Here is a 13,368-nt window from a genome sequence, read left to right on the forward strand (position 1 = left end):
GCAGGAACAAGGATGTCTTGCTGCAGTTGTACAGGGCCTTGGTGAGACCACATCTTTTGTGTGCAGTTTTGGTCGCCTTATCTGAGGAAGGATGTTCTTGCCATGGAAGGAGTTCAGCGAAGATTCACCAGGCTGATACCTGGGATGGCAGGAATGATGTATGAGGAGAGATTGGGTCGATTGGGCTTGTACTCGCTGGAGTTTAGAAGAATGAGAGGTGATCTCATTGAAACTTATAAAATTCTAACAGGACTGGACAGACTAGATGCAGGAAGGATGTTCCCGATGATCGGGGAGTCCAGAACCAGGGGACACAGTCTAAGGATAAAGGGTAGGCCATTTAGGACAGAGATGAGGAGGAATTTCTTCACCCAGAGAGTGGTGAACCTGTGGAATTCTCTATCACAGAAGGCAGTGGAGGCCAGTTCATTAAATATATTCAAAAAGGAGTTGGATATATTTCCCAAGGCTAAAGGGATCAAGGGGTATGGGGAGAAAGCAGGGACCAAATTTGGATGATCAGCCATGATCACATTGAATGGCGGAGCAGGCTCGAGGGGCCAAATGGCCTATTCCTGCTCCTATCTTCTATGTTTCTATGCAGATGATCATAAGTCCACCTGTTAGAGCTTCAGAATCATTATCAGCGACTCATGCAATGTCAATGAGAGAGATGTAAAACTATTCGGTCATCAGCTTGCTGTGATGCACTCGTCTGTCCGTTCCCCACTTGCGCATCATCTTCCACTCCGATTTCCAGGACCGCCTCCTCCCAGGGGGTGAGCTGGGCTACTGAGGGTGGCCCTCCTCCTGTCCTGGCTCTTTCCCTTTTATTGTGAGCTCTCTTTTCCTGCAATGAGGGAGACAAGTGGAGTTTGAGTGAGAATGAAGGAGTGAGTGGAGATTCCATAGCATAGATACTTAGAAGGAGAGAAAGATGGAGTGAGGTAGCAAGACCAAGGGCCCTCCCTATGTGTTGTCAGTTGTTTCCATAGCATCACAGTGATGGGGAGTGTGAGGGCTGCATAGTCGAATAGTTAGGTGAATGTGAGCATAGAGAGAAAGGGAATGGGTAAGGGTGCATGGATGTCGGTGTCAAGTGGGATGTGGAGGAAGAGATTGCTAAAGCCGAGTGCTGGTGAGGAAAGACAATGGGGATCAGATTGAGGGTGATGGGAAATGCATACTCACTTTTCCAGTACACACAAGGTCATGAAATCTCTTCCTGTACTGTATCCAGGTTCTGTGGGTAACCGTTGAGGAGTTGACCACCTCTGCCACTTGCAGCCACACAACCTTGATCTGCCGGGGAGGCTTCTTCCTCCCTGATGAAGGGAAGAGCACCTCCTTATGAGATCTAGCTCCCTCAACCAGAGCCTGCAGGGCAACATCGTCGAACCTGGGAGCAGCCCTAGGTCTGTTGCTGGCCATTGTGACCCCAGGTTCCTCTAACAGTAAATGCCAAAAGGTTGGCAGCCTGCAGAAGAAGCAAGGCTTGTTGCAGACCTTAAATGCTGCAGCAATGATGACGTCATAAGATGCGACTTTCTGACTGGAAAAACTCATTTGCCAAGGGTTCCCACACGCTGGAACTCAATTGGACAATTAAGTTAAAATAGCATCAATCTCCCACATCGATTTATATTCGTGTGGATAACACGAAATGCGGATTTCACGACACCAACCCGCCCCTGAATGAAAATCCAGCCCAATGTGTTCGACTCAACGTGTTCCGCTCACCTGCACTTCAAAGGTACAGCGCTTGTCATTTTAAACAAGACCATATTTCAAGTACTACATGTTAAATGTAATGCAAGCTATTACTGTACATTCAACAACACACATTCTGCACAGTAGATAGCAAAGCACCGATTTTTTTTTAAAGGTTTTTTTTGCCAATGTAGCTTTTTTCCTTAAATGGAGGATGGCCAATTACATGAGAAGAAACAATTTGATGAAAACATCACCAAATAAATTACATTAATTTTGAAAATTGATCAGAAATGTCAATCCTAAGAATTCACTTGCTCTTAAAAGGATAAGGTCAAATTTTAAGTGTTAATTCATCTCTACTATTAACTATTCTTATACTAAATAAGCATGGTACAAAGCAAAAAAGAAACTAAAGCAGTGGTTCCAACAGTGTTAAATGGTGTTGAAGAGGTTTGTTGCCCCACCACTATATTCAAGAGATGCTGCAGGTCACATTTAGCCCGTAGTTCTTAATACTTTCTTTGTGATTTCATGTTTCAGTAATGGTTTATTTTAAGGGGAAGGCAGCAAACATTCCATGGTAATCTTATATTTATAGAATTAATGCCACTGTACTTCTCAAGTATACTGCTGCTAACCTTCAGACTGTTGGCAGGTCCAGGGATATGTCTCTTTCTCTGGGCTGGCTGGCTTTGACACTAATATTAGTGTTTGTTTCAGAGTAATAAAGCTACTAAAAAGTTCAGAACAGTCTGAACATTGTAATCTTATACAATTTGTAAATTTAAATTCTGCTCCCTCAGGCTATCTTCCTTCCCATTCTGTGCCCTGCTTTTGTTTTTATGTTTAATTTTTTTCCCTACATAATCTACCGTTTGCTTAGTTTGTTTTTGGGATAAACATATTTAATAGTTTACGTAGTTTTCCTCCTGGCTCCCATAGTCCGCTTTGGAGATGGAAACCACTTCAAAAAGGTTGGTTTTCAGTGGCTGAAACTAGGCTCAAAGGGCAGTTTTTACAAGCAGTCGAAACACTGAGGACATTTATCTCTGATGCGTTAGAACAGTAAGGACTGCTGACTGATAAATAAACTAACTGGCGGCTCTTAGCTCGTGTCCAGAGAAGTAAACTTCTCCATTGCACATTAAAGGTTAACATTTTAGTGAGCCTTTACTATACAGTAGCTAATAATTTGACACTTAATTAAATGTCGACATTAGGAAAGGATAGGATTGGATTTGAATGTGATGCCTCATGCGATTGAGCAACCTGCTGACACTCACTGTCTAAGCTCATTTGGGTAAGACACAAGAAGGCAACAAGACTCCATGAAACCATATCCCAACAAGAAGTTGGATCTTTTTGGGGGTCGGGTGGATACTTTTTGGGGGGGGGGGGGGGGTTGGTGGCGGGGAGAAAGGGAATGGGAAAAAGACAGTTGAATGCAACATAATGTAAAAAAAAAAAATGATTAATTTACATTTAGGTCAAGTTTTGGACACTAGTCTTTCCATAGAATCTTCTTTTCGAAGAAGTTCAATTTCTTAATTGTTTGAGGTCCTGAAGACCAAAATTAAGAACCCCTGTGTAAGAATGCACACAAGTGAGAAAGGTTGCGTTAATGTTAACCAGAAGTTGCCTTCTGACTTCACTTTGACCCCATTGCAATGCACTACAATTATATGCTTGCTGATGTCCCCTTAAAATAAAGTATTGCTTAAGTTGTAGGTTTGTGTGTCACGTGCTTAGATATGATCTCTATTAAAGACCTTTGTGATGATCTGGAAATGTGACTCATGGCTAGGGCAAGTGATGTGATGTGGCTGAAAATGACGGGGCAGTTGGGATAATTTTTTTGCATTCCTCCTCGGCTTTTCCCCTCTAACTTCAAGTTTTAATCAGCAGCATATTTAAACGTGCTAATGTTCTGGATCTCTCAGCCCAGCAGAGTGAAGGAAGTTTCCAGCTGGTTGCTGGAAGAGCTGATTGTGCAGTCAGCACCCACTCTGGTCTACAGCATGTGAAAATTAGAGTTTGAATTTAAGTGTCCGCAAAAGTAAGAATGAAACACTTAAATTTATATAGCGTCTTTTATGACCTCAGGACATCCCAAAGCGCTTTACAGCCAATGAAGTACTTTTTGAAGTATAGTCACTGTTGTAATGTTGGAAATGCAGCAGCCAATTTGCTCACAGCTACAGTACAGCCAACCCCACCGTCTCATAAATCATGAGACAAACTCTTAAAATTTTTGACTTGACCCGACACCTCGCTGACCTTTGCTCCCGAGCAGGAAGTGCATTCGGCTGTCACTAAAGACATTTTGGCTGTCATGATAAAAGTTGGCATTTTTTCCCTGCCAAATCTTCCTCCACAGCCAATGCTTTAGGTACACTAGAGACCAGCTCAGTTATCCACTCATGCTACACCAACTAACTGTCAAATGGTACACTAGATTGAACCAATTCTCCCTTTCAACTTCACTCGCCATCGTGCATTGCTCATGCTAGGGAACAAATGTTCCAACGTGTTTTACAGGAGATCTGGGAATGTTGGGCAGGAACCAAGAGAAAAGTCGATAGTAAGTAATCAAAGGCAAAGTCAGTGCTGGGTTGAGGCTTTTGAAAGTATATAAATAGGCAGTGAGGTAGAAGAGTTTACGGAGAGAATCCCAGAGAGCAGTGGCATGGTGGCTGAATGCTCTGCCACCGATGGTTGTGAGGAGTGGGATGACACACAGCAAACTAAAGTGACGAGAAGATGGATTCTGGAAGGAAGAGCTGTTGGAGATTGCAACGGTAGCATGGAACAAAGCCATGGGAAGAGCTGTAAAGAAGAACAATTTTTTAAAGTGCTGGAGGTTAGGGAGCCAATGCAGGTCGACAAAAACAGGGAGTGAATGCATCCTTAACTGGGGTGTAACAACCCCACAAAATAAAATTTGAAGTAATTCTTAAGAATATAAATGGTAAATTGAAATAACAGTCCATTAAAAAAAATGTAATAACACTATGTATAGTGTTCCTTTAACATTTCTGAGGCTGATACTTATAAATAAATTAAAAAGGCGAACGTCTTGGCCTAGATGAAGCAAAACAAGTACTGCGTCTGATACTTATGGCAACTAGAGGCCTAACAGGATGAGACAGACTAGATGCAGGAAGGATGTTCCCGATGGCGGGGGAGTCCAGAACCAGGGGTCAACATCTAAAGATAAGGGGTAAGCCATTTAGGACAGAGATGAGGAGGAATTACTTCACCCAGAGAGTGGTGAACCTGTGGAATTCTCTAGCACAGAAGGCAGTTGAGGCCAATTCATTAAATATATTCAAGAAGGAGTTAGATATATTTCTTAAGGCTAAAGGGATCAAGGGATATGGGGAGAAAGCAGAGACAGGGTACTGAATTTGGATGATTAGCCATGATCGCATTAAATAACGGAGCAGGCTGGAGGGGCCGAATGGCCTACTCCTCCTATCTTCTATCTTTCTATGTTTCTATCTCCTCTGGCTAGGCAAGAAAGCACTTCGTCCCATTACTTACCATGTCAACTTTAACACTCATGTTTGGCTTAGGACATGTATGTCTGCCTCTTTGTCGGTGATGTGCTTCTCGAGCTTGGCCACAGTGTTTTTGGCAAGTTTGGCAATTTCAGCATGATCCAGTAGCTGCTGCAACACAGCCGCCGCCATGTTACCGTCTGCAACACTCGCCCATCCGTAAGCTTAATAAGGTGTTTGTTAAACACGCACGTGTGACCAGCCATGCAGCGCCCTCTGGGAGTTATGGTCCTGTGTAGGTTTAGTTTCCTTTCTTTGGGCTGAATTTTCATTATAAATTGTGTCTCTCGCGATTAAATCATGAGAGTTGGTATTACTGCAGCTTGGTCCTGCAAACTGCACTGAGATAAATGACCAGATAATCTGTTTTTTAGTGATATTTGAGGGATAAATATTGGGCAGGACACTGGGGAGAACTCCCTTGCTCTCCTTTGAAATAGTGCCATGGATCTTTTATGTCCACACGAGAGAGCAGACGGGGCCTCGCTTTAATGTCTCATCAAAAAGATGGCACCTCTGACAGTGCAGCACGCCCTCAGTACTCCAGTGAAGTGTTAGCCTAGATTTTATGCTCAAGTCTCTGGATTGGGACTTGAACCTATGACCTTCTGACAGTGACAAGAGTGCTACTCAGAGAGTCATGTCTAACATCAAGCAGAGAACGTATTGACTGCACAGTCAACGACTACAGTAACCAGCAGGAAACTTCTTTCACTCTTGGGCGAGCTGAAAGAGGTCGAACACTGGCCCTTGAAAACATGTTGCTGATTAAGATTGAAGTGCTGTTGAGTGAGTAATCTTGATGGGGATACTTACACTGTAGGGTGAAAATTGTGCCTCTTGTTGCAGGATGTTGTACCATGTGAATCAGTTGCCCTACTCATAGCTAAACTTATGTTATATGTGGTTGATTTCTTCTTGAAGTTCACCAGAACGCCATGCCTAATATTAACTGTTTTCCATAAATTGTAGAACATCAAATTTTGTATTTACCAATGAATAGTTGGAAAATTCTAATAGCTACAAAATTTAGGACTCGCAGATAGTTTCTTTGCTTCACCAAACTTCTTGCAAATCTATCCTGTCTAACACTGAATCATTCTTCTTCCATTAATTTTTTTTGTCTTTAAAGCTTTTAAGTAAAGCAGCTTTGTTTTACAGTAATTATAATTGATATGAATCATATTTATGCAATCTGTGTCTGTTTTCTTTTAACCTGCAGGATCTACAGCTAGAATATGGCCAAGGACCCCAGAGCAGTTATTTATTAGGTGGAAATAAGTAAGCATTTTACAGCCAATTCTGCTCGTTTTTATTTTTACTGAAATGCATGTAATGTGCTGGTCTAAAGGACCTTTAAAAATTGATATTTTTAATTGTTCTGGCATAACATGTGAAAGTATGATAGTGTTCCCCTTTCTGGACTTTAGATGTGAACATCAAGGATTAAGTTACATGTGAAGCATGTATTTTCCTAAATCGCCAGCAGAAAAATACAAAATGATCAGCTGTACTTTCATGTCTGTGGCTAGGATACTGAAACGAGCTTGCATTTATATAGCACCATCCCAGAGTGCTTCAGAGCCAATGAATTATTTTTGAAGTGGTACTCAGTTGTAATGTAGGCCAATGTTACAGCCAATTTGCGCATGGCATGGTCCCATAAACAGCAACAAGATAAATGATCGGTTTATCTGTTTTGAAGGTGTTGGTTGAGGGATCATTGGTCAGGCAAACTCCTCTATTGTTTGAATAGTGCCATGGGATTTTTCTGTATCCACCTGAGGGGGCTGATGGGGCTTGGTTTGATGTCTCATCTGAAAGATGGCTCCTCTGACAATGTAGTGGTCCCTCTGTACTACATACAGGCGTCAGCCTAGTTTTTGTGCTGAAGTCCTGGAGTGGGGCTTGAACTACGAGCTTCTGACTCAGCTGAGAGTGCCACCACTGAACCAAGCTGATAATGGAATTGTAACCTGTTGCAGACAACAGCAAACTGAAAATTTCACAATGTGAAACACTCATTCTTTTGAATGTTAAAATGTATTAATGGTATATATTACATATATAGATTAATGGTTGACTTGAGTTGATTTGCAATCAATATATAGTCTCCAGTTGGTTTTGAATCGGCATGTGCCAGTCAAAAACTAATTAAGTAATTCCATTATCTCTGTATCTGACATCTGTTTGTATATCTAGAAATATACTCAATTCCCTCTTTAAAAAAATTGCAACTGTAGACCTGTGTAAGTGAATCTTACAGTTAAAGGAGTCTGTTAAGAGTAAAAAAGTGAGCATCTGGGCCCTGATTTCCTGAGGCCCCACTGGCAGTGCCTGACAGGTCTCGGCATGCCTGATTTTTACAAGGAATGATTGGGGGCAGGAGGAGGTCAGGCTACAAACAAGCACAGGCCTAATTTAAATGCAAAATTTATATGAAACAGACCCCACACTGAATTTCATGAGTTCACCCATAATGTTAACCTTGTCCATAAAAACTGGGCAGACCAGGTGAGGTTCTTAAAACTAGCTTTCAGTTGTTCAGGCTGAATCTCAGACTTCAATTTCAGTGGGAGCTTTTGTAGTTTGTTAAACATGCTGCTTTTTTTGATTTCCTGGTACTACCTTTTTACACAATCATTATTTTCGATGGCTTGCACTTGCATTTAAAGTGGCAAACAGCTGCAGCATCTATAGGGGAGTGGGACTGATTGGATAGCTTTCAAATAGCTGGCACAAGCACGATGTGTCGAATGACCTCTTTCCTTGTATCATTCCGATTCTATGAAAACAATTTGCACCTATGAAAGTTGAGAGGATGGGACTGTATCAACTCCTGAAAATCAAAAGTCTACCACTAAAAGCTTGTCTTTTTATACTTTTAATTCATTTGAAGACATGGCTGTCAATCATTTGTGATAAAGGAACAATAAAGCCAGATTCTCTCAATCTAGTGGCACATTATTATTTAGTGCACCTGTAATTGAGATCAGGAAACCTAACAGCACTGAGAGAGTACCTTCACCTCACTGACTGCAGCGGTTCAAGAAGGCGGCTCACCACCACCTCGAGGGCAATTAGGGATAGGCAATAAATGCTGGCCTTGCCAGCGACGCCCACATCCCATAAACAAATAAAAAATAAAGGGGAAGAACGGTGTTTGGGTGCCAACCCCCCCCTGTTTACATTATTAAAACGTGCACCTGGTGATAGAATCATAGACACATTTTCTTGGATCTATGACTTTTTCATTGTGATAAGGGGTCTGGTTTCAGTCAACATGGCGAGCTGGTGCAATCCCACAATCTCAACTACAAAAGTTAATCGAAACAAAAATTGGGCGGGATGTAGAACGAGCTGCCAATTTGTTATCGCCCATTTTGCGTTGCTGCCAATGACCAATTTCGTTCCCAGTATCTTGACAATGATCCCATAAGATGCAAATGAGCAAGTAAGCGCACACTGGTGTCAACTGCTTTCACACTCGTCAGCCAGACATTCATGACTCAAAATGATACTCATTTATGTCAAGATATCAATCCATTAACAGATTTCTTGTAAATTGATTTCCGGCACACATCCTTACTAGCCAGAACTGGCTGCAAAATGTTACTGCTGGGTACAAATAGTTACTTTTCCAAACATCATTAATTAATTGTGAAGAAAAAGAATCCAAATCTAAATTATTAGACTGAAAATTCAGCAAAAAGCATTGAACCTTGACTGGGTATGTAGATGTGTTTCCTAATCTTTAGAAATGAGCCTGTTTGTGACGATCTAAAATGCTGTTGACGGTCCAATGACCTTGTCTTCGGCCAAAGCTACCCATGACTAACTACTTGCCTCTCAACTAGTTTTATCTGTGCTGCAGTTAATGGTTCATCCTCTTGACTCATTTTCATCAACTTGTAGGTCCCTAAGGGCCCAGCCCCCTCTGCTGCTACTCTTCCTTCATTACTCCTTTCTTCATTAACCAATCCTATTTGCTATTTTGATAATTCCACTGCATTTGTTACTTTCCTTTAGATTTAATGCCCTCCGTGCACATGACCTTCATTCCTTTCACAGTAGAATGGTTGAATTCCAACTCTTGATCCGCTATGTCCTTCAATGAGGCAATGAAAATCTTTTTTTTTCAATTCCTCAGTGTTTTCTCATCCCTCAAATCCAACCAACAATTACTTTTGATAGCCATTTTCTTGATCTTTCTTCCTTTATCTGTTGCTGTTTTTGCATTAACTGTCTGCTGTGATCTCAAGTCATATTCCCAAGTCCCTTCTAGTGGTAAAATTGCCTCCTAAAGATTGGTTTTCTATTTCAACCTTTCTTTTTAACCTAGGTATCTCTTAAACCCTAAGTCGGACCAGATTTTGAATGCTGCTTCTAAGTTTGTGGGAAAGACTCTTGTAGCGCACTCATGCTTATGAGCAGGATACAAGCACTCCATTCTAGCCACTGACCCCTCCCACTGTTTATATATGTATTACGGTCATAATTTTTTCCCTATTTTATCAAGAATACTGTGGTGCTTGCTCTACTGAATCTTTCTCTGTTCCTCTTAAATTCCATGTATATAATTTTTTTAATTTGTTTATGGGATCTGGGCGTCGCTGGCAAGGCCAGCATTTATTGCCCATCCCTAATTGCCCTTGAGAAGGTGGTGGTGAACCACTGCAGTCCATGTGGTGAAGGTACTCCCACAGTGCTGCTGGGGAGGGATTTCCAGGATTTTGACCCCGCGACGATGAAGGATCGGTGATATACTTCTAAGTCAGGATGATGTGTGACTTGGAGGGGAACTTGGAGGTGGTGGTGTTCTCATGCGCTTGCTGCCCTTGTCCTTCTAGGTAGAAGAGGTCGTGGGTTTGGGAGCTGCCGCTGAAGAAGCCTTGGCGAGTTGCTACAGTGCATCTTGTAGATGGTACACACTGCAGCCACGGTACGCCGGTGGTGGAGGGAGTGAATGTTTAAGGTGGTGGATGGGGTGCCAATCAAACGGGATGGTGTCGAGCTTCTTGAGTGTTGTTGGAGCTGCACTCATCCAAGCAAATGGAGAGTATTTCATCACACTCCTTGCTTGTGCTTTGTAGTAGGTGGAAAGGCTTTGGGGAGTTGGGAGGTGAGACACTCGCCTCAAAATACCTAGCCTCTGACCTGCTCTTGTTGCCACAGTATTTATGTGGCTGGTCAAGTTTCTAGTCAATGGTGACCCCCCAGGATGTTGATGGTGGGGGATTCGGCGATGGTAATGCGGTTGAATGCCAAGGGGAGGTGGTTAGACCCTTGCTTGTTGGAGATAGTCATTGCCTGGCACTTCTGTGGCGCGATGTTACCTGCCACTTATTAGCCCAAGCCTGAATGTCATCCTACATGTTCTCCTGCTTCCTACATCCAACAACAAGCACCTTTAATGTAGTAAAACGTCCCAAGGCGCTTCACAGGAGTGTTGCAAGACAAAAATTTGACACCGAGTCACGTAAGGAGAAATTAGGGCAGATGACTAAAAGCTTGGTCAAAGAGGTAGGTTTTAAGGAGCGTCTTAAAGCAGGAGGGCGAGGCAGAGAAGTTTAGGGAGGGAATTCCAGAGCTTAGGGCCCAGGCAACTGAAGGCACAGCCACCAGTGGTTGAGCGATTATTATCAGGGATGCTCAAGAGGGCAGAATTAAAGGAGCGCAGATATATTTGGGGGGTTGTGGGGCTGGAGGACATTACAGCGATAGGGAGGGGAAAGGCCATGGAGGGATTTGAAAACAAGGATGAGAATTTTGAAATCGAGGCGTTGCTTAACCGGGAGCCAATGTAGGTCAGCGAGCACAGGGGAGATGGGTGAACAGGACTTGGTGCGAGTTAGGACACGGGCAGCCAAGATTTGGTCCATTCCAAAATTCAGAGCAGAACCATGAAGAATATCAGAAACTGCACACCAGACTCTGGACTAATTGGTCAAAGGTTATTAGCAATGTCTTAGAAGATATATTTGCATTTTCTTCAATAACTTAGCAGTTGATGTCTTGTCATTGTGACTTCTAAACCATTAACTTAGTGAGTTTGTACAAAAATAACACCACTCAGGAGTTCATGACTCATTTGATTCCCTCTTTTTGTCCCAATATGTCTGTGTGCATCTTGCACAGATTCTTTTAATTTACTGAATTTGTATCTTGGGCATTTTTCAAAACTGGGGAATGCTGCAAAATGAGAATCAAATTGTACATTTACAGAAAGCAGAGTCCTTTGCTGGACTGGGCAGGAGGAAGTGGTTTGTGATGTATCTCCATACACAAATGTAAGAAAAATTGGGGTGGGGTCAGCTCAGGCTGGGTGGCAGGAGTGGCAGAGTCCGGCCTAAACAAGAGCCAAGGTTGCCGAGTCTGGCTAGCAGGGGATTGGTGGACCCAGAGGTAGGATCTTGTATTGAGAGCAGGATGGTCTTTTTGCTACTGCAGTGGATCCAGAGGAATGACCTTGACCAGTACCTGTGCATCTAGGAACTGCTGAGACATTCAGATGAGGAAAAACTGGGGATGAGCTTGAGTGGATGCTGAGGGTGGGACCAAGACAGTGGGAACTGATGGTGGAGTGGGCAGGAAGCAGAATGCGAGATTGGGAAGGGGTGGCCTGGGCCTGTGGCTTAAAGCTGGGGTGTGCCAAAAGTCAGCGGCACCCAAAGCTGAAGCAGGGAAGATGTGCAATGGGGCTTTCGAATTGAAGCTGGAACGGGGATGGAGCAAAGTGTACCCCAAGGGCTAAAGGTTGAAGAAAGGGAGCTGGTGGGGAAGCTTTTGTAATGCTGTCCTCTTTGTATTTTAAGGCCAGGAAATATAGTCAGTGGACAATTTGGAAGCTCAGTAGAAAGGCAGTGAGAGTTTTAAAAGCACGCTAGGGCTCAGTCCATGTTGGGAGCAGCAGACCAGCTGATTTGCTGAGTAGTGATCCTTGGTGTTAATTTTTAGAAACAGCAGTGTCAGCACTTAGCAAATCAGCTGATCTGTTGGTCCCAAAGTTGAGCAAGCCTGCTAGTTTTTTTTAAAGCCTGCCTGCTTATGACATAGAGAAACTATGAGCAACAGTAGCGTTCACCTCCTCAGGAGAGAGCTTTAATTCCCAAAAGTCTGGTGAGCTCCTCCACAATGAGACTTCAGGAGATTCAACTGATTCTTAAAGCAAGCAAAATACACAATGGCCACATTATCCAGGACTGCGATAGACCTAAAATATGCATACTTATTCGCATGCCGGTATCCCAGCACAAAGCTAACATTACAAGGCACTCTACTTGAGTTGCTCCTCAGCACCGAGGATTTTTACAAAGTGCTGATCCATGAACGGAGCACATATCCGAATGCATCACCTCCATCTGCATTAGCATTTCGGCCATTGTCTAGTTTGTTGTCAGCTGTGGCTCAGTTGGTAGCACTCTCTCCTCTGTCAGAAGGTTGTGGGTTTAATTCCCACTCCAGAGACTTGAGCACATAATCTAGGCTGACACTCCAGTGCAGTACTGAGGGAGTGCTATACTGACAAAGGTGCAATCTTTTGGGTGAAATATTAAACCGAGGCACCGTCTGCTTTCTCGGGTGTTTGTAAAATATCCTATGGCACTATTTCGAAGAACAGGGGCGTTCTTCCTGGTGACCTGGCTAATATTCATCCCTCAACCAATATCACTAAAACAGATGATCTGGTCATTATCGCATTGTTGTTTGCAGGACCTTGCTGTACGCAAATAGGCTACCGCATTTCCTACATTACAACTGTGACTACACTTCAAAAGTACTTCATTGGCTGTAAAGTGCTTTGGGACATTCCGAGGCTGTGAAATGCGCTACATAAATGCAAGAATCTCTTTCATCAGAGCCGAATGCCTGAAGTCTGCTAGTGCAGGTTGCGGCAGATACTCAGTAGATCCGAAGGTTGAGATGCGCAATCAATTATAAGTAGTCACACAACTGCAGCCCAAGCGGGCACTGTGTCGGAAACCCGATTTTTATTGCCTTCAAACTGGTTTCTATTACCTGAGGATCTGTTATCCCTATTACAGGAAGGGTCATGGATACCCGTGAAAACTTACTTAATAATTCTAACTGATAG

General features: G+C 43.0%; 1 protein-coding gene across 14 annotated transcripts in view; it reads left to right on the plus strand.

The window, feature by feature from the left end:
* The window catches only part of LOC147121580 (mitogen-activated protein kinase kinase kinase kinase 3-like), a 244,010-nt gene that overhangs the window by 105,857 nt on the left and 124,785 nt on the right, over positions 1-13,368 (plus strand). For all 14 annotated transcript variants that reach the window (XM_085981929.1, XM_085981930.1, XM_085981939.1 and 11 more), the window contains one exon: positions 6,496-6,554. In XM_085981929.1, the coding sequence (XP_085838055.1) occupies positions 6,496-6,554 (59 nt within the window). The remainder of the gene's footprint in view (positions 1-6,495; positions 6,555-13,368) is intronic.

This window comes from Somniosus microcephalus, chromosome 3 (assembly GCF_052327205.1).
Source record: "Somniosus microcephalus isolate GS21.2 chromosome 3, FLI_Smic_1.0, whole genome shotgun sequence".
Classification (NCBI taxonomy): domain Eukaryota; kingdom Metazoa; phylum Chordata; class Chondrichthyes; order Squaliformes; family Somniosidae; genus Somniosus; species Somniosus microcephalus.